Genomic DNA, 22,768 nt, shown 5'->3' with positions numbered 1-22,768 from the left:
TTGAAGCTATAATTCTAGAAAGCTAACATATGTATTAATATCCCAATACATAAATCTTAAACCTTAGGATTACTTACTCATCTATTTGAAAAACACAGTTTTCCACCTCCTTTAATGTACTCTGTAATTTGAATAACAGTTTCTGATAGATATCTTGTGTTTCTAAATCTTCTTCTTTTAACAGGTACCTTAAACCATGGCCATCCTGTTGACCTAATGAGTGACCTGATGGAGCAGCCATGGTTGTTATAGTATGTTGTATATAAACCATGGGATTCAGTTTACCTAGAAAAAGTATATTGCATAAAATGCTGTATTTAGATTCAATATAACTCAATTAATTTAAATGCAAAAAAAAAAAAAAATCCAGCTCTCTTCATACATTCAATAAATAGTTTGCACACATTCAGAACACAAGCAAAACATAATGCTGAAAATCCACACGTGATGAAATTAATTCATTTTTACAAGCATAATTCACTTTTTAACATTATCCACAAGTTAATGAAACAGAATAATCTGAATTAAAATAGAAATGATAACACAATATAAATACTGGAAAAAACATGAATTTTTGAAAAAAATTATCTATACTTTAGCAAAAACTAGAGACAGAAATAGACAGCCTGACATAGACACACAAATTATTATGATTACTTCTCAGCTGGCAGGGGAGTAAATTAAGCAAACAAACAATGCCCTCAACACCCCTCTTTTCAGTGCTTGTTCAATGATTACTTCAAAAGAAAAAAATGTGCCACTTATTTAGCAAAGATGGCACTCACTTTAAATAGGACACTTGCTCTGATGAAAAAATAGCTGAATTAGATAAACATTCGCAGCTTCCTGTTACTACAATCATAATGTGACCATTTAATTATTCAAGGAAGAAGAAATAAGCAGTAATTTAGATGGATCACAAAATAAAAATCCTTCAATACTGTAGTGATTACAGAGTAAATTTGGCTCTGACAATTAAATAAATAAAATTAAAATGGAAAATCATATGTATGGATGTGACTTAGCTCTATGTATAAGTCTGCAATTACCACTACACCAAACTAGCCATTATGGAGTGTCAAAGTGACAATTTCCCATATTATATATATTTTCTCTTTCCCAAAGAACAAGCTAATGAGTTGGATGCTTGAAAGTTTCGGAACTCCTCCAAAGGACTATAGCCATTGCAGTCAATCTCTGCCGCTTGCTCTTTAAGAGGGAGCATCAGACATTCCTCCATGTAGATAAACAAGACAACCTCAAGGAGAAATGCCTTGCACAATGGATTCCCCTCTTCATCAATTCCAAGTAGAAAAGGCAGGTGAAAGGATGGCAATGATAGTATTTGGTTTATAAAGCAAGAACAGTCCAAAATTATTAGTCCTTGAACAAAAATTTCTTCTTTACCTTTAATAATGGTATCAGTTAAAACATTCCATACCTCTAAATTAACTCAATCTCTTCATTTCTTGTCATGCTAGGAAAGAAACAAATTTTTAAAGATAGACATTGCTGTTTACCTTGCTCCGTATGTCTGTTTTCTTTTTCATATGAAAAATGTTTTCTGCTATCAAGTTGAACACCAAAGGCACTACCAAGTGAGGTTGACGTTTTAGGATATGAGACTTCCATAACATTGATATGACAATTAGTTGGACAGAAATCACTGCTATGCAATGGTGAGATCTTTGACTTAGCTTGTTTGAAAGTAGGCCAAGCTCGATTTTTTAGGACCCGTGAAAACTACAGATAAATCCAAAAGGAAAACGTATGAATCTAAAGATTCCAGTTTGAACTACACAACAACTTTAGCAACCCATTTTTCAGATGTGAGAAAAGTATTGTTTCAGGCTCTTATTTTTGCACATAGAGTTTGTTTCTACAACACATACCCCAAAAATAAGACCTATCCAAAAAATAAGCCGTAGAATGTTTTTTACTTGTGCACTGAATATAAGCCCTATCTCAAAATAACACTACTTAAAAACCTATGCAGCCGGCTGTCTGGCCATTCCTTCTGGTTGCTTGCAATGCTGCAGCCACAAGGCAAGGAGCAATGGATGTGGAGCTGCCCCATGCTCTGCACCGGTTTACCTCAGGGCCCCCGCAGCCAGACCATCCATGCCCCAACACCTGACTCGTGGAAGCAGCAACAGCAGGTGCCTACATGGCCGCTGGCCCACTTCTTCTTGTCCGCAGCCTTAAAGGAGCAGGAGGCCGAGCGGTGTGGTGGTGCCGAGGCCATGAGGCGAGGCAGGTGTCAGGGTGTAGATGACCTGTCTGCAGGGGTCCTGAGGTAAGCCAGTGCAGGGCACATGGGGTAGCTCCACCCTCTCCCACTTTGCCTTACAGCCATGGCACCACCACAAGCAAGCAGAAGTGGGCCTCCCGTACAGGGAGGGGAAACAAGACACCCCCCAAAATAAGTCCTAGTGCTTATTTTGGGGCCCAAAAGAAAATAAGACCCAGTCTTATTTTCAGGGAAATACGGATAATTCTGCACACAAAATTATATTCTGCATCAAAATGAGTGAGAATGGCACACCTCTGTTGAGTTAAAGATAATATCAGTTACAAAGAATCAAATGTAGCATCCACAACAGGAATTTGAACATATTCTATGTTTTCATAAGCACAAATTATACCCACTTCCCAACTCATATAACTATAATAGAATGAGCTACAAGCTTCATTTCCGAAAGTGAGAAAAATAACCAATCACTCATCCATTCTATTCTCATTTGATATCCATATCTGATTTGTTTTAATCTGAATATTCTATAGCCCATGAAATTACAAAGTTATTTAGTTAAATTGATGCTGCAGTAATAAGGTAATACTAAAAAGTCATTGCGTAATTATTTATAAATTTCGCACTTTTACACTGAAACTAATGGCACAATTAATCACATTCTTGACAATCTGTTTCCATCTGAAAAATAAAGATAAACTATCCTTAGAATAAGACATATTCCAACATCCAACATCAAATAGAAAACATTCTGAAAAAAATAAGTATGCATCATGTTCATAGATTTTCAAAGATCTTATCCGAGCAGATGGGGAATATGTGGGTTTACAACTAGTTTGGTAAATATGTCTACCTCCTCCACATGGTTGTAACAGTATACTTGCACTTTGTCCAATATGCTCTTGCTATTCATATTCTGGACACTACAGATATTATTAAATTTTTCTATAACACACCAATATTACACCAGTAATATTTTATCTATCACAGAAAGTTTAATTGCACAGGAATCACAGAAAACATAAGGCCAGTTTGTTGCTAAACATTTTTTCTGATGTCATCCTGTTCCATTTAACAAGTACACTCTCAAAATCTACTTTGCGGAATTAGAAACCTTCCCAAGGATACTTTGAAGTATACTTTATCATAAAAATTCTCTCTAAATGTATTCACTTTGATTCTACATATTTACAATTGTAATTGTAGCATAATTGTTTACCCATACTTAGTTCCAGTTGAATATTTTTACCATTTCTTCTAAGCAAATTAACAACCTTTACCTTTTTATAACTTGTAATTCTTCTACAAATGTGCTCTATTTTTTCACTGCAAATGGCACTGAATTTGCTCTGAAGATTGGTAGGAATTACTTCATGTATACTATTTAAGCTGCTATAGTTTTGCACAAATTGCTCGTCACTTTTTGCTAGAGCTTCAAGGATCTATTAGGACAAAAATAATTATTTAAGTTTATTAATTCTCATAGCACACCCCTAATATATAGAATAGAATAGAATAGAATAGAATAGAATAGAATAGAATAGAATAGAATAGCTTTATTGGCCAGGTGTGATTGGACACACAAGGAATTTGTTTTGGTGTAAATATTCTGTTTACATAAAGAAAAGGTACATTCGTTAAGAATCAAGAAATGTCATAACGTACAACATTGAATGACAGTCATAGGATACAATCAACAATCAAATCATACTAGGAAACAGTCAATATAAATCGTAAGGATACAAGCAACAACGTTACAGTTCTACAATCACAAGTGGGAGGGGATGGGTGATAAGGAGTGATGAGAAGATTAACAGTAATAGTAATGTAGACTTTGTAAATAGTTGAACAGTGTTGAGGGAATTATTTGTTTAGCAGAGTGATGGCTTTCGGGGAAAAACTGTTGTTCTGGGGTGCAGTGCTCTATAGTGTCGTTTTGAGGGAAGGAGTTGAAACAGTTTATGTCTGGGATGTGAGGAATGTGATGAATCTATCCTTATGTATTGATCATGTATTTAATATTTATTTTTTTCTTCATTGGGTACATATTGATATTTCAAAATACTAATATTTGTGAAACCAACTGCTCCAATTATTATGGCTTAAATTTTTTTTAAAAAATTAATTTATTAAGCAGGTTTCAGATTTGGATTTTGAGACTGTGAGCAGTTTGTCCTAAGTTTGAGTTCCGTCTATTTTACCATGAAAAAGATCACATAGACAACTTGAAATTCTTGGATTAATTAAAACTCTTGTGAGCAATGACAGAAGCATTCTGCCTTCTAGGACATGATTTGTAAGTGGTAAAGTGTTTGTGCATTGTGAACTCAATTGTATCAAGCATTGAAGCCACTGAAGAGAAATAGGCAATAGAACTGGAGAGAATGCTCATGTCAGCTGGTGCTCCGTTCAAAATCCAAGAAAGAAATACTTAGACTCTTGCAATTAGAGAAAAGATATCTTTTACTGGAAGTCAGTGGTAGCAACAAGAAAATTCTGAATCTGGGGAAATAGGCACGTACATCACATATATCAAGGGAGTGAAATGTTCCCACCCCCAATAGTTCAAACGGTTCTTCCAATTAAAAGTTGTGAACTTCATCATGTGGACATCTCCAGGTGGTGATGATTAGTTGACCTTGGCTTACTCAGATAAAGGTTTGCAGTTGCGCAGAGAAGATAAAGCTAAGCAGGAATTAGAAACCCTCCCCAGTTTATACAATATCAGTTAGTAACACTTTCAGCTCACATCCCATACATTTCCCCCTTCCACCCCGTTACTCATGACAGCCAGAAAGAAGCAAAGGAAAGGAGGAAGATCTTGAAGTCTGACAGCTCCTAGAAGGAGGAAGAAACATCTAAGAATGTAGTAAGTACTAGTAGAATCAGGAAGGAATATCTGCACAATAGATTGACTAGTGGAAGAAACTGAGCTTTATTGGGAAAAAAAGTCCGAGAATGACAACATGTAGAAACATGACCAAGGTGCTGGATATCTAAGCAGTTCAAGAAAGTGATTTGTCCTTCTTTCTATCCTCCTCTCTAATTTAGCAAAAACTGTCTATAGAAGGAGTTAACAGAACAAACAATTATTAGTTTAGTTTACTTTATTGTCATTACACCTCGTACAACGAAATCAAACATCATCTTAAGTGCCTATCATGACCATGACCATGAAAATAAACATAAACACACATCCTTCACTTTCCACACATTGAACCCAAAACCCCTAACACCACACCAACACTGCACTATACAGAAGAATTTAAAAGAATATGTATAGGAAATAGGCAGATAAGGGATGGAGCGACTGAAACAGACTTGTAAAAACCTCTGTATATATTATGACGTATGATATATTATGCAAACATTCTATTCTTAAACTAAGGCCATTTATATTAGAAATATAAGCAAATAGCATTTATTTTGACTCTTAACAATATAAATCAATTCAGCTGGCCAAACACTGTGTGCATGGCCATTAGTCCTGTCCATTTCCCATCCTTAGATACATTCCACAAAAAATCTTTTGTAAAAATAAGTAAGATTCATCCAATATCATACTTGCAGGAAGCAGTTTTTTCCATCTCCTCCTTTCCTCAGCATCATGCAAAGGTCTACATAGGAGACAAGCCAGTGTAGCACTTTCCAAAGTTAAGAAGCATGGAGATGGCAGCTGCAGCAACAGCTCCCAGAGTCACTTTGGAGAGTGTGATGGGTAGCATATAAATTTAAAAAAATAAATGAAAGGTGACAGTTAAAAAAAACAGTGGCAAGGTTCCGGTTTGCAGCCCTTCGGCGGCAGGCAGGAATCCGTGATCGTGCGCGGTTTCTGCCTGGGCTCGCCGCTGGAGTGCCCCGAGCCAGTTGGCTTCGGGTCTAAGCCACTCCATAGAGGTGGTGAAGACAGGGGAGACCCAGCGGGGTTTGAGGGGAGCCGCACCTCTCCTCCTCAGCTGGCTAAACTCCCTTTTCCGAAGGCGGTAGAAGAGCAGTCAGAAATGGTCGCCTCAAAGAAGCACTCAGCCGGAAAAGAAAGTGCAGGAGGAAGTTAAGAAGTGAAAGTTTTTGGCTGACTGGGACAAAAAGTAACAACTAAGATACCCTGGAATTTAAATTTTGCAAAAGATACATCGCTCCCAAAGAAGAGCTGGAAGCAGCGAACGAAAGTGAAAAGGGAAAGTTTTTTTTCCTTCACTCTCCTTCCTCACGCTGACAACGAGAAGATTTGAATAAAGAAATCGGAAAAATCCGCTTTGGCACCAATTAAACTGGAAATATAATTAAATGCCAAAGGGACAATAAAGATTTCTGAACACTTAAAAATCCTTTTTTTGCTATAAGTGGGAAGGGAGAGGAAAAGAATAAGGGCAGGACTTCAAAGGAGGAGACTGCTTGGAATTCAAAAGAATTTAAAAGTTAAATCTTAACAAGACTTCTAAAGGATACATTTTAACTGGAACTTTGCAACTAAATAGTAACCCCAAGAAGGGAAAGTGAAAAAAGAAGAAAGTGTTAAAAGAAACAGTTTTGTGTATTTGGATTGTTTGGTGACTTTGGAACTTTTGGAAATCACATTTGAATGGCTGAAAACAATTGGGTGGTTGTTTAAAAAAGAAAAAAAAACTCAATAATGGCATCACTTTTGGATGAACTGAAAATTGAATTTAAAAAACTTAAAGAACAGGAACAAGAAGGGAAGGGCTCCTCTGGTTCCATTTTTAAATTCTTAGAAATGGCGATTGGTGTTTACCAGAAACAGCAAGAAAAGACTGCGCAACAAGAAGACTGGGACAAAGAAGAAGCCATTTTTAATGAACAAGTAATTCTATCTGGGGAAGAAAAGGGAAAAGGGGGAAAGAGAACGGAGAATCTAAGACCTAAAAAACAGCCAAAAAAGGGGAAAATAATGTGAAAAGGGGATATAATGTTGGAAAGCAAGAGAAAAGGGGAATTCAGAAGAGGGAAATGGAGGAGAGACAGGGGGGTAAAAAGGTCAGAGAGAAGAAAGGGAAGAAGCAAGGGAAGAGAAGTTACGAAGGTTTGGAGCAAGATGTAAAGAAACAGGATTTATTCAGAGATAATGGGTGAACATTTAACTGAAAAAGGGATTCTGTAAAGGTACATAAGATTGTGTTGTTATATTTGTAATAGAAATAATGTTAGAAAATTGGAAACAACATATGATTAAAAAGTGAAATAAAATAGTTAGTGTAATTTAGTGAAACTTTTGTGAATAAAATAAATGAAATGAAATAAATGAGATAATTGAATTAGGAAGGAATGGGAACATTTTAACTACTCAACGTTTTGTAAAACATAAGTGAAGTGGGAGGGAAGTAATTATGGAAAGCTTGTAAGTGTTCTCATAGAAGTATGATACTTATTTGAAAAGCAATGTGTAAAATGTTTAAGATTTAAATGAATATCAACATTAATGATAGAATTGAATTGGTATGGATTGTTGTTTTATTTATTTTATATATTTGTAATCTTTTCCTTTTTAAAAAATACATTGTGTAGTTTTAGAATGTACCAAGCAGAATCCGAATGGAAGTTATGTATTATATTAAATGTCATAATTTTTAGGGGAAAGATATAAAGGCATCATACTCCAATCAGTGATTACAGGAAAAATTTTGGTCAATGAGAAAAGATAATAGACAGCTGAAATAGGACAGACAAAGAATATAAGTATGATGATTTAAATTGAGATGAAATAAATAAAATAAAATAAAGGAAGTTGAAAGAGGGGTGAAGTTATATACAAAATGGAGAATGGTAATAAGATATGGAATGGAATATAAAAATGAGCATGAATTTGAATTTGTGTCTGCACTAAAAGATGTAACCCGGGATCAGGCTGCTTTCAAAAAAGATGTTTTATGTTTTTATGTTCTGTGTTTTGTTTGTTTATGTTTGTTTTTAAAAATCAATAAAATTTTCAAAAAAAAAACAGTGGCAAGAAAATGGAGGCAACATCACAGTACATTGAGGATGGAGAGAAGCAGCAGCAGCAGTTGCATATATTGTTACAATCTAGCAGTTGAATAATGTTTTGGAGTAAGGACAAATTTCTTAAGTCTGTTCTGAAGTGTTATTTTTTCATGGTTTTCAAATTCTTAGAAAAAAGAATACCAGTAACTCTGCAAACTGCATTGACTAGCCAATTATTTTTTGAATTCTCGTCAAATATCAAATGTAGAGAGATCCTCTTACAATACCATTTGAGACTGAACAGAAGAACTGACAATTTCCACTGATGACGCATACTATAGATAGATATAGATACATCCCTATTAATGCCAGCAAGCTAATCAAATAATGGACTTAATATTGAGAGAAAGAAAAAGAGGGCAAGACTTTTCCTTTGTGTGAAATGAAATCCAGGACTAATTAAGGAGGAATATTATCTGCATATATAATAATATAGTCTTTCTGTGATGATTTAGATAACATTGAGACAAAGGGGAAGGTGAAACAGGTACTTTTTCTTCTTTAGCATCTTAATTCCCTTTATATGATCTATATTTAGAGCATTATATTTGATCATATACTAATAACACCTTTGAATTGAATGTATCTTCTTCCTTCTAGTACTACACAATCTCATCCGCCTTGTTTATTAGATAAATTATTTGTAGTTGTGTTGTTATGAAAACAATCAAATTAGGAATTCTTAATATATAGAAGAACTGAAAATCTTTTTTGTAACCAACCATGTTCTCCCACCTATGTTTTGCCAAATGATATGATAATTCTTAAATCCTACTATTAAAATATTTTTAATAATAATTCTTAAAACTACTATAAAAATACAATGGGGTGATGAAATTAGCTCATAATTTTGGGAAACAAATAAAATATATTCAGGACTAGTTTGATGCTTAGACTTTTTTGCATTTATCATTTTATGATTTGAATTTAGTAGATAACCATGATTCATAATCTTAAATAAATATCAAAAGTGCACAAAACACTGATTTGAAATAATTTTAAATTTTATAATTTTAAATTTTCTTCAGTAAGAAGACATAAGACATAAGACATAAGAATTTATTTGTCATTACACTCGCAAGCGGGTGCAATGAAATGAGGTGCTCTTCCACAAGTAAAAGTGGACAAACACCACTAAAAAAGAAAAGAAAAAAAGAAAAAAAATTAAACTAAACACAACCAACCATACAATAATCTCTATACAATTTAAAAATGTAAATACCCCACTACTCTCAGCCATTAGACTCCACAAAAATCTTATGACCCTGCATTCAGACTCAAAACTGCACTTGGATAAAAACTGTTCTTAAATCTGGTCATCCTTGTTCTTAATACCCTAAATCTCCTTCTCGATGGTAATAGTTCAAAGAGCTGATGTCCCGGATGAGAGGAGTCATTCAATATGTTAAGTATCTTCCTCTTACATCTATTCCTATACAGTTCTTCCAAAGAGGGGAGTGAGCAGCCAATGATGTTTTGGGCCGTCTTGATCACCCTCTGAATTGTTTTCTCTGCCACTGTGCAGCTCGAGAACCATACACAGAGACAGTAGGATAATATACTCTCAATTGAACTCCGATAGAAGGTAGTCAATAGACTCTCAGCCAGTTGTTGTTTCCTAAGAATCCTTAGTAAATACAACCGTTGTTGTGCCTTCTTAATTAAAGCAGCGGTGTTTGCACTCCAGGTCAGGTCATTTGTAATGATGGTCCCGAGAAACTTACATTCAACCACCTGTTCCACACGAACTCCCTCTATATACAGTGGCTGAATGTCTGCTCTTTTTTCCTATAGTCCACTATAACCTCCTTAGTCTTCTTAATATTAAATAGAAGATTATTATTTTTGCACCAGCGGGATAGCTGTAATACCTCATCCCGATATGCAGACTCATCAACATATAAATACATACATATATACATATTTTATGTATCATACCTTTGCAGTCAGGCTGAAAAAGCCTTTTGGTTCAATCATTTTCTCTAAAACATGGCATTTTATTCCAGCAGTACTGTCATACTCATAAACAACACCATATTCCAGATGAACATTATCAACAGTCAGACAGACATGATCCTTTCGTCCATCAATTATTGCCATAGTATTAAATTTATCAATTGCTTCTAAAAACAAACAAACATCTATTCTGTAGATTAATCAATATAGACTACCTCTGAAACACATATTTTTATTGCAAAGTCATTTAATAAATTATTATGACCAAAAATTCAGGCCCTCGTGGTTTTCTACTGGCTAGCTAGTGCTACATATTTTCTAAGATTCCAATTAATTCAAAAGCAAAATCATAGATATCTAAAGTATGACTGTATTTCTTCATTCCATACTTTACCAGTTACTAATTCATGTAATTGACAAAAGTAATATCTGAATACGTCATGCATTTCTAGATGGTTTAAATCCCAGCTGTGCTGGCATGCATCTCACTTCAAGAGAGATGTGCAATCCCCTTGTTTTGCTCTGGTATGCTGTACTTGCTTCTAATACTTTAAGAAATATTCAAATTTTTATTTTGATTAATAATAAAAGTAAAATAATCCCACCTTCAACTTTGTAATTAAATGCATCTCCTCCATCCTCACCCAATGGTTTAGTATTCATTTTCTGAAAATCCTCCTGAGCACTATCAGTGTTGTTATATATCCACTGAATAGAATCTTGCTGTAGAATAACAAATAATTTATAAGGCTTGTTAACACTTTAATACATATAGGTTTTGAAAAACAGAAAAACTGTGGATTTAGTTTGCATTTTATTTCCAAGGGGGAAGAGAGGACTGCTGCTGGAAACAGAACAGGGTTTATTTGTTTGTTGCTGAAGTCTATGGTTCATTTTTCATTGATTATATGAAGCTGTATCTGAGAGAATAATTTAAAAAAATCAAGTTATTTAAATTTATATAAATAAGGGAAAAATCAAATACTGGTTGGCAGAATTATTATTCTTCCCACCCACACAAATTTGCATTCTGACAAATTTTAAAATATATAACCTAAAGAGAAATGTGAGGAATAAAATGAGGCTCAAGCACCAGTATCAAGTATTACTGCTTTTTACAACTGCAGCATTGAAATAGATTCCTTCTCAATATAATTGAAATTATATTTGTGAAGAATTCCTAATTTAGACTTAGATTCTAACACAGTCACATAGAATGATGTATCATTGTATCATCTCTTATGTTTAGCTTTCATTTCACAACAATTTGTTATGAAGCATATCAACAGAAATTGTTTGATAATAATTAAAAAGAGGCTAATCAACCAGTGTGTTATAGGACTGTATTTTAATCTCAGTGTTGTCCATTTGTTTAATAGTAAGCAGGATTTATGCATCAGTGGAAGCCATGACTGATCCCATAACTCTTTATCCAGTTCTTTGCTCATAAAAGAGAGCCATTTTGGGGAAGTGTTGCTTGCCTAGTCTCTAGTTAGGCATGAAAAACCAGCCAAGTAACTTTTAGGCCAGTCACTCTCTCAGTCTAACCCGCTTCACAGGGAAAATAGGAGGAGAAAGACAAGCATACTTTGTATATTTGCCATCTTACTTAAAAAGTAATAAAATGAGATCAAAATCAAATAAATAAACAAGAACAAGCATGGTAGTCCATTCAAAAGTCCACCATTAATCAGGAGGAGCATAGAGTCATTCTCAATAATATGCAATTAGTCAGAGCATAAAAGTTTTTGTTTTAGATGGATATCCAATCCTCCACTGGAAGTTTTCCATTTTAGTTTTGTCACTGATATTCTCATAAAAGGTTTGTTTGTTTGTTTATGAAATTGATATGCTGCCCTTCTTACCAATAAAGTGAGTCTGAGCAGCTATCAAACAAACTTAATGCTAGGTAAAATGCCTCTATGTGTTTTTTTTCTTTTCCATTTCCACCCTGAATATATATAACAACAGGATCTCCATTAATTTAACTTGCAGATTGTACCTGAGTAATGGAAAAAGAGTATAATATTCAAGGATGGTATCCCTTCAATATTTAAGTTTTAAAATGTGTGCTCTTTTATAGAACACAGTTTTAATTAAGTCACAGACTTTTTCAAATAGCAGGGCAAATTTTAAAAGTTGACATGGTGCGTGCCTTCTTATGAATATCAATATCATGTGAAAGAAAAAACCCATTCCATTCATTCATGGTGAAGTGTTATTACTGATTATGCTTTTCCATGAACTGCCAAAAATAGGTAATAGTTATGGGACCACTGAAATAAAAACAAGGACATATGTAATGAACAAAATAATTAGCATTACACGCATTGGACGTCTGTATTTCCGGCAGGCTGTCACATGGGCAATAACACTTGCATGTGTTTCTTTGCTGACATTAATTCCATTTACTTTGATTATGCACTGTCCAGGATGAAGCCCAGCAGTAGCTGCCACAGTTCCTTTAAAATAGTTAACAATTTAAGTTAGAAATTTACTTAGAAATAGGGAAAAGCCATATTACAACTGATTTTAATGACATTCCTTTTCAATTCCAAATTATATTAAATTGAACCAACACTACATTGTTAAAGACAAGCCAGAAATACATTACTCTGAATCATTGAATATCATGTAAGAAAAAAATTATTCCGTTTTCCTGGGAGCTATCCTAAATATGTAGTTGTCCAACCTCTAAAAGGTAAAACCTCAAGATACAAACATTGCATTTTGTTGGTCCACTCCCTTAGATGAAAAGCATAATCATATTTTAAGGATTTATCCTATAGAAATCTATACAAAATTAATGTGATTAATTATGGGCTGCAAACAATGCAGCTGAATAAGATTCAAAAGGATAAATTCTCCGAAGATGAATTTATAGCATTGATCCCATGCAGTCTGAAAGCAGTTATTTATAAAACCCCAAATCCTATGTCACACTAAATTACCATATTAGAACCGTATTAATTTCTCATGCTAAATTAAACAGCTTTCCCTCATGAATAAGTGCCTCTTCCTCTTTACAGAATTTCCGAAAAAAGGTAAAAAATTAGCTCTTGGACTTTTTAAAAAATCTTATTTTGCTAATTCCGGTTATATGAAAATATACCCAGTGTTTTCATAGTCAAAGATATATCAAGATATTACGTTTCCTATTATGGAAATCTTTTACTTAAATACTCATGGTTTTCATAAAGAAATATACTCCACAAGGTATATCTCAGTGTATTTTGCCTTTATAAAACACATAAGTAAAATCAAAACAGGGAGCAATAAACCCTTAAGCCAAATATCCATCTTGTCACATGATCCTCCTGACCAAGATCAGATCAATATATGCTTGTTAGGTCTGCAATTAGAGGCTAAATCCCATCCATCTTGTCACATGTTCCTCCTGACCAAGATCAGATCAATATATGCTTGTTAGGTCTGCAATTAGAGGCTAAATCCCACTATTCCCTTTATTATTGGTTGTATGAGCATCAAATTTCTTAAGTAGCTATATATAACAATAGAAATCACTACTAATTCTTTATACGTAAATTCAGAACCATGCATCAAATTCTGAATGCTCCTCAAACATCAATATCAGGATTCTGGTTGTTTGTGTATTTATTGCATTTGGCCAACTATTCATAAATGCAGGTTACTTCATACCTTTTCCAACAGCATGAACAACAGAAGGGCCAAAGCCCCGTATTTGGAATCCAAGACCATCCACAGAATCAGGAATCTTAACTGTCCTTTAAGCAAGATAAAACCCACAATGAAGCATCTAACACCAACATTTCTGTTTATGTCTCAAATTTTATATAAGATTAAAATAATATAATGTACTTAATTAAAAAAAAATAAAGCTTACATTAAGTGAAAAAATAACAACTGCTTTTAACATAGACTAGCAAGAAACTTCAAAATAATCTTGAATTCAGTGAGGTTTGCTTCTTAGAAACCTGGATCATAGCTTTAAACATCATTAGCTAATAACCAGCATGTATATAGGCAAACCTCGCTTAGCGACTGCCCTGTTTCACATGCATTCATGATTACAACAGCACTGATAATGTAATTTTATGACCAATTCTCAAATTTATGATTGTTGCAGTCACATGATCTTCATTTACACACTTCATAAACAGGTTTTGACAAGCAGATTAACTGGAGAAACAGGCAGTAAAATTGCAATCAGAGTCATGTGATTTCCTGCTTGACAACTGGTGGTAATGTGCTTAGCAACTGAATGGGAAGTGATGTTGTAATTCCACCAAGTGACATTTCATTTAGTGACCACATCACTTCGCAATCAAGTTGCCAGTCCCAATTGTGGTTGCTAAGCAAGAACTACCTGTATTCATTCTGAACAAATCTTGGCATATCAAGCAAAAAGATAAATAAATGTCATTTCTACATAATATGCTACTGAAGAATAACAGAATGACAAATATAATGATTTCTTGATATTTTGGTATTATTAAATGATTAATGGCAAAAAGCATTAGATAAATATATTGATGCCAGCCACCCTTCAGATGTGCTAGATTTTACCACATTGACTGAAAAGTGTGATAATTAAAATCCAGAGAGAGCCAAATTGAGGAAGGCAATTTTATATCAAGAACTTAAATTTAAATTCAGACACTAGTTTTTCCATCCAATGAAGTTATTCAGAATGAACAGGAGGAGGAGAAAAAGCCACTCTTTCTTACTTGTTTGGCACAAAGGACAACATCTCCTGCACTATGCCAGACTATGAAATGCATTCTTTGGACTTGCATTTAAATCCGTCAATGAACAGCTAAAATATACAGTATTTCTTTTGTTCAGCTTTTAACTACTGATATTTCTGAATTGGTTCTAACTTATATATAGTAAACATTCAAAAATATACCTTACATTTTATTTATGTTTAACCACCTTGACTGCATAAAATTGAGGGGAAAGGTAGGATATCATTAAAATATATGAAATTTAGTTAAATTATTTCTAACATAATAATATTTATGCCTATACTTTTGTAACATATTTCAGTTACTATTTTTATAATTTCTAAAACCAAAGAAACAACTTACTCCCTTGGTTTTGTGCTCACAAGTACCCTGAGGGGCTTTTTACTGTTTAAACATGCTTTCAGAAAGCTATCCACTTCAGTGAAGGGCCTTAGAAAAACTAGGTCACCATTAATGGTAAAGATCTTTTTCCCAATTTCCAGACCTGCCACCTAGATAAGAAAGCAAAATACATATATAATCAATAAGCATCACAACATCAGTGATCCTTTATTATTATTTACATGCACAGAAGAAGAGCTTCAAACATTCCCATATACGGTACCTATATTTACAACTGTGGAATTTATATAACCTTACAGAAAATACCTTTATGAAAAAAACTAATCCTGGCAATTCAGTATTATTGGAAATATCTTCTGTATTTGTAACATTTTATTATTTTTAAGATTTTTTCCCCAAACTTGACAGCTTAAAGTTTAAATTAATAGTGGATTTAAATAGATTCACTTATCCATTTACCAACACAATTCATCTAAGAAAAATTCATATGAAAATGTATGACTTAAATTAATAGTAAGTTTGTAGATAAAGATTTCAAAACCCTGGATTAAAATATTTGACTTGCCACATTATAAAAAAAATTACATATCCAGGTTAAATTTCCTTTTGAACAAATGGACTTACTTAGGAATACTCATCAATTTATTTAAACATTCAAACACTCAAAATTTTATCCCTGAAATTCAGTTTCTTTTTCAGCATTAATCTCGGTTCACAAAAATGCAGAAATGAATGCTAAATCGAATGTTAAACATATCAAAGTGCATATACACAATGTATATATGCTGATAAATTTTGTTTATTGTTTTTTGGGGGGGGGGATTCACACAGCTACTTCTTCAGAAGGAAGAAGTCAACTCTTCTAATTAGGCACAGCCAGAACTCCAGCTATTTAATGGAATCTACAAAGCTTTCTTCCTTATAATAAATGGCCTCTTGTTTACAGACCTGTATTTCCTTGACATGTCATTCCTAGTTCTCCTGACCACCATTTTCATATAGCATTTTGTTTTAAAGGATGTAATTTCTGACTAGGAACAGCAAGTAACTCCACAACTTTTTCTCTTCATTGCTACAGGATTTGAAGTGGGGGTGGCTCAATAATATGTTCATTTGTTAACTATTCTATGTTTTCAGCAGGTCAAGTGTTAAGAAATTGTTCTCCCTCAGATGCAAAAGAGGATGGTGCTTAAACTTTTCTCAAATCTGGACCTCTAAGGCTCAAACAATCCCTAACCTCCTTGTTTCCAGCTTAATATATAGCTTTTCCTTTGGGGATAGGGTAAAGAGTGAATCTTGCATTTATAATTCTGTAATGAAACTATTATGGCACTAGCTTGAAAGGTTTTGTAATTGTTTTTGTGTTTTGTTACCTAATTGTTATCTAGCCAGTTATTTTAAATAATATAAGCGGTTAACAATTTTTCATTGATATGCCTGCACAGAGGTATAGTTCTTTCAGGAAACATAAGAGGCCTTAGATATTGTAAGAAGAGACGATTCTTTATTACAAATGTAACTGAAAGCCTTAAGTTCTTTTTCCTAATAAGAAACTCATATTCTTCCACATAATTTTTAATGAAGAAGATTGGTAGATCATATCAGTATGATATATTATATATATCATATTAACTCAACATCTGCTAGGAAAATAGTGACTTTGATTAATAGGCCTTCAAAATGTAAACTGGAACAACAAATTAGTAATTCAAAAGGATATGTTTTAATATTGTTAATTTAATATTCTAACAATCACATAAGATTTATTCATTTTAATAGCCCTACTAAAGACTATCCTGATATGGGGGAGGCAATGGAAGATGCCACATTTTTAAAATATTATTGGTGGATCAGATAATCCTGAATGACTATTTTAATACATATTCTTTGCTAGACCATTCCCTAAGCAACATTAATTTATTGTATACGGAAATTTTTACATGCTTATCCATGAACCTACTTTTAAGTAGCTATATATAAAATTGTATTGCACAAATATATTTCTTATTCTGCAAAAATGATTCTCAAAGTTCTTCATCTAGGTAACCTTTAAAAAATTACCTGCAATATGTAGCCTTATACACAGCAATTTTCTCAGCTCTCTTAAACTTCACACACCTAATAATTCTCTATAGTTCTTTATAATTGTGAAATTAGAAATGTGAAAAGTAATGTTTCTTTCAATAACTTTAAGATATCAACGTTTAAATTTTTAGGAAATTACAATTATTGACTGTCTACAAGCTTAAACATGAAGGTGTAAATAGCTGATAATAATTGTCTGTACAGAACTCCCAAGCACTATTCTTGCAGCCCTAATAAGCCATTCTAATAATTGTTGCTGAAAATCAGGAGCACACCTACTCGTATTTTGAAGTATAAAAAGTGAGAAAAATGTAATGTAAGTCTCAAGTAGGTTTAACATAATTTAAAAGAAAATATTAAAACTCTGATGTGAAAAACTGAAAATGCCAGCCCTGCTACATAGCAGGGCCATATCCAGTGTTGGCCATAACTGGATTTTCACAACATGTTATGCTGAAATTAAAAAAAAAAACAGTATGGCTTAATTGCATTGTGTGAAATCATCCATATTGTATGTTTTTAATCTCTACATTATTAAAATAATACAAATATTTATATTTTACAAATGCTCTGGGATAGTCTTTAATAATTTAAACACATACACAAATCAATTAAAATTATTAAAATAAAACTTTATAATTGAAATAATTGTCAAAATACATGTAAACTTTTCTATGAGCAGAAATGTAATAATTGGGAGTTATAAACAAGGCTATATTACCTCAGCATTTGAGCACTTTTCCACTATTTTTACAATTGGTGCTTTGTTTTTGTCTTCCAAACCAAAACCATAAGTTCCATCACTTGATCGGATCTGAAAAAGGAAAAATTGTAAATCAATATGCTGAATAAATATGGCTGACAGGCAACTGTTACTACTATATGATTGTTATCATTGTGAACATTACATCTGGCAAATATATTAATCTGCATAAGCTGTGACATTAATCTTATGCATTTATTTGAGCATTGTATGAATATTTAACCAATACAGACTAACTTTGGACTCTATAAAGTACCTATATGTTGTTCTTCAGTAAATATATATTTTCCTCACAAAACTGAAGAGTACAAAAAACAGCAAGAGAGGTCTAGCGGATTAAAGCTGATGGACAATAGCAATAACTACAAACTATAACATTGTCTATGTGCAAATAATAGGAGTTAGCAGCATCAAAATCAAACAAACGTATAGACTCCATTTTTAAAAAACTTACCAGCAATGATTTTGCTATTACATTTTCCACTACTTTTAAGTCATGCTTCATAAGTCTATGTTTCATGTTGGAGCCTTCCATTTCTTCATCCGCAAAAAACCGAAATAGAAGTGGTTCATCTTTGAACTCACTTTTTTCCAGCACTATTTGACAGAGAAAAGGTTAATATTTGTGTAGCACCTATAGACATATTGATTTATAATTCAACGAAAATTTTATTTACTAAATGGTTTATTAAATAACTGCATCTACCAAAACAAACTGAACTGTCTGATAAACTCCTTATCTCTTATTAATAATTCCCACTTCAGTGAAAGGGAAGAGCTGTATCTCAGAAAGAGTTATTTTCTATTAATAGAACATATATTATGGAATATTTTCCCTCCTGAACTTAGAGCAGCACCCATTCTAATGACATTGTGAAAATAGGTTAAAATGAGGTTTTCCAGAAAGTGTTTGTAGAATGGTGAAGTGTCATCATATTTGGCTTTATTGCACTGTAACTTACTACAACTTATTGTTCTTAATGTAATTTTGTTATACTGTTATGTAAGTTATTTTTATGTTGTTAACTCTAGGAATCTTCAAGGATTATGCAAGTATATAAAACAAATAAGTAGATACTGGTAGTATTGTATTTTTCACAGCTATTAACAAGTAATTTTACAAAGAAAACAGTGTAGAATTTTATGATAAACAAGAATGGACTCTACCTGTAACTATACAGCTTTCTCTACCTGTACTCTATCTGTAAGCTGTACAGGTATTCTAAAGAGGTTCTTAATTAGATAGTACTTTTTAAAGTATAAATCACAGAACAAAAGTTATAGTAACAAATCAATAAATGCTACATACTGCATATCCTGGGGAAATTATTTATCACAGAATCGATATCAGTTTCTAAAGTTATATTTAAAAAAACATTTTAAAAACTTATATAAATTTATAGTTTACCATGATGCATAAATCCATTGTCACAAAGTGCTATTCCAAAGATCATTGCTTCTTCTCTTGTTCTGCAATCTCCCTGCAGATATGATGTTTATTAATATATAAAAATAAACATGATCATTAAAATAATTTCTATATTTTGGCTTATACATGCCCATTATTTTAATTTCATAACATAAGTGATATTAAATTTATAGTTTAATACTCGGTATGTTGCATTTACTTTGGTATTAAAATAAAATATACTTGTATAATATGATCTAACTTTTTTTTTAATGGGCAGATAAATAGAAGAATGCTTAATACTTTAAAGTCTTTCAAAAGATACAAGGACTTTAACACATGACCAATAATATCCAAATATTTGTAGCTTAGTTAATATATAAAAACAAAATTATATGATATAAAAATGTTAATTTCTAATGGAAATTTATTTACATTTATTTCATGTTACTAATCAAATTTATATACTTCGGAGCACTGCCCTACCTGTGCAATTAGCCAGTCTATCATTTTATTAGCCATTATGACAGTTTTGTAGGTTCTTAAATGGTAATCTTTATCTCTGAGGAGAAAAAAAACATAAAATAGTTCATCCTCAAAATATATATTCTACAAAAGCTGAATATTCATACATTATACCCCAAATATAACCTAAGTAATTCCTTATCTATTCAAAAGTATTTTCTGTTTGTATTACTTCGTAATAATAACACTTTATTTTAGTTAAAGTATTGTGTATTTTGGACAAGGTTCAAAGTGTATTACAAAAATTAAACCTCCCATATATCTCCAAAACTAGGCTTTTTTATTTATGGAATTATCTTGATGAGGGACTAAAAGAAAATGTTACAGTATAATATTGAATGTTATACACCATAGATGTTTCCACATGCAATATGTGACTTCTGGAACTGTATCTTTTAATACTCCTACTTTCCCCCCTCTTTCTACATATAAATATTGATACAGACACAAAACACAAAACTTACTATTAAGGAAATTTGAAATAATAATACATTTTTAATATCTTTGCTTGGCTGATTAATTTATATCCTGCCTTTCCTGCACAAATTGAAATTGGTTTATCTAGAATCTCCCTTCATTTTATTCCTACAGCAGGCCTGTAAGATAGGTTGGGCTAAGAGAGATGATGATTACTCCAAAATAATTTAATGAATGGCTGAATATGTACTTATACCACTAAGAGCTTCTCAGTTGGAACAACCCTTTGCTTTAATATTTTTTATTTCATAACTCTACTCTGTATTCTTTGGAGTTGAGCGACATATATTATGTACATGGGACTATGATTAGGCAGATTAAGGAATGTTTTGGGTTTTTTAAAATAAAACTCACAATACAGAACAATATCAAGACAGGGTTATACCTAAAAAGAGATAAAGCAAATATGTACATTTCCAATCATATGAATCTAGAAATGCAACTGCTGCTTATTGTTTTATCACGAAAATGTAATAATGACTAGTTTACTTTGCATTATTTTTGCTTAAATTAATGTATGACATTTTAAAATTCATTCTTTTTATTTCGGGTATTCTGTAGTTTGAGAATTGCTTGCTACTTGTTTATTATATTGATTTTATGTGGTACATTTAAAAAAAGTACTATTTATGTTTTGTTTGGGTTAAGTTGTACATGCATATTTTGTGGAAAGAAAAAGCAACTGAGTTTGTTTATTACCAGAAAGGTTTATGTAAAAGGTATAGTAAGATTCCTATTAGTACAGTAAGAGAGGTACGAGTTAGAAGGTATGTCTATCTCGTATTAACCACAATGCCAGAGTGCATTGCCTCTCAAAAATATGTTTGGCCCCAATCCTCCTTCCAGACTAGTCTAAATATTGTAAGTAAATAAATAAATAAAAGTAAAATATAAATGAGATTATATATACATATACTTACATGCACTCAAACATTCAAATGTGTCCTAAACACTTATTTAGAAATTGACAGTTTGAAGAAACAGTTATCTTTACATAACAAGCAGAAATCCAGTGGTTGAACTTTTGTCCAGAATAAAGATGTCATTTTATTGCTAAAAACCTGCTGGCTTTCATAAAACACAAAACTTTTTGTGTGGGTGACTTCATCTTTTAGAATTCTTTTTCATAGGAAACATGCTTCACTTCATTCTCTGACTATTATATGTGGTCCTTGAAGACTAGATTGTTTGAATATTTTTTAAGGAATAGGCCAATACTTTCAAACTTGGAAGAATGTTAAATTAGTTTCATCAGATTTAAGACTGGTGCATCAAAATGTTCTATTTGAATTTATTGGATGCTCCAAAGAATGTATTTGAAAAGAGATTTTATCTATTAGCACTGCAAAAAATGTGATGAGGTATTAAATCATGATTTAGTGCTGTGAGTTATGGGTATCTTTTTGGAATAATATTTTAATACACAGTATATAAGTAGATTTAGGGGAAAGTCTTTCAGTAGTAAAGATACTAATGTCACATTGACATGTTTTAAAATGTGGGACACTTCACTGTTGTTTAAAAACTTTGGTTATATCTGGAGTGAGAAATTGGAAAAGCATTAATTTTCTGGACATCAAGGACTAGATTCAAGGTACGTAATTTATCCAGTTTGAAAAGGCAATTTTTTCCACTGATCAAAACAATGTAGTATGTTCTCTGTGATATACATTTCATAAGGTTTATTATTTAAAATGATGATTGTTTGATATTTAATATATAGGTGACATGCCAAGATGGCTTAAATTTTTTCTTTCAGGATTTGTATTGTTTATTAATTGTTTTTCTCTTATTCTTAGTTTGCATTGGAATGAAATATTGTATGCAATGCTTTAACTAATAATTTTTATGCTATTATTTATGTCTATCTATGAATCCACCAGTAGGCTTCGTGCCTATACATACAACATGCATACACACACACACACACACCGTGTGTATGTATAATGTGTGTGTGTGTCTGTGTTTGTGCATATATGTGTGCATATAAAATGTTTCTATGCTTGTCTGTCTATTGGAAAGGGAAATGTAGATGCAAATGTGCCTTGCATTAGTATTACACCATTTATTGAAGGCTTTGCTGGTCAATAATCAAAATAAAATGACTGATCGTTTTTAAAAAAGGTTGCTTTCTAGCAGACTTTCTATGCTTATAATTTCAGCTTAGTCTTCTTTATTAGAACAATGAACAATTATTGAGCAAGATCTACATAAGTGGATAACAACTACTAATA

At 32.5% G+C, this 22,768-nt stretch overlaps 1 protein-coding gene and 1 long non-coding RNA gene across 4 annotated transcripts in view; one reads left to right on the top strand and one right to left on the bottom strand.

Moving 5' to 3' along the window:
* The window catches only part of PREX2 (phosphatidylinositol-3,4,5-trisphosphate dependent Rac exchange factor 2), a 124,258-nt gene that overhangs the window by 44,262 nt on the left and 57,228 nt on the right, over nt 1-22,768 (bottom strand). For both annotated transcript variants that reach the window (XM_087961822.1, XM_026691848.2), the window contains exons 14-25: nt 20,019-20,094; nt 19,533-19,605; nt 18,579-18,721; nt 18,083-18,175; nt 15,277-15,425; nt 13,865-13,950; nt 12,530-12,666; nt 10,810-10,927; nt 10,187-10,371; nt 3,532-3,693; nt 1,521-1,743; nt 78-285 (exon numbers count right to left, since the gene is read on the bottom strand). In XM_087961822.1, the coding sequence (XP_087817948.1) occupies nt 78-285; nt 1,521-1,743; nt 3,532-3,693; nt 10,187-10,371; nt 10,810-10,927; nt 12,530-12,666; nt 13,865-13,950; nt 15,277-15,425; nt 18,083-18,175; nt 18,579-18,721; nt 19,533-19,605; nt 20,019-20,094 (1,653 nt within the window). The remainder of the gene's footprint in view (nt 1-77; nt 286-1,520; nt 1,744-3,531; nt 3,694-10,186; nt 10,372-10,809; nt 10,928-12,529; nt 12,667-13,864; nt 13,951-15,276; nt 15,426-18,082; nt 18,176-18,578; nt 18,722-19,532; nt 19,606-20,018; nt 20,095-22,768) is intronic.
* Nucleotides 1-22,768, top strand: part of LOC148131488 (uncharacterized) — a 79,549-nt gene that overhangs the window by 47,647 nt on the left and 9,134 nt on the right. The window lies entirely within an intron of this gene.

Source organism: Notechis scutatus, chromosome 3, assembly GCF_049901735.1.
Source record: "Notechis scutatus isolate UNSWTSFEM ecotype Mainland chromosome 3, rNotScu1.2, whole genome shotgun sequence".
NCBI classification, from domain to species: domain Eukaryota; kingdom Metazoa; phylum Chordata; class Lepidosauria; order Squamata; family Elapidae; genus Notechis; species Notechis scutatus.
The sequence above is the reverse complement of the archived record's forward strand: the minus strand, read 5'-3'. Positions and strand labels throughout refer to the sequence as shown.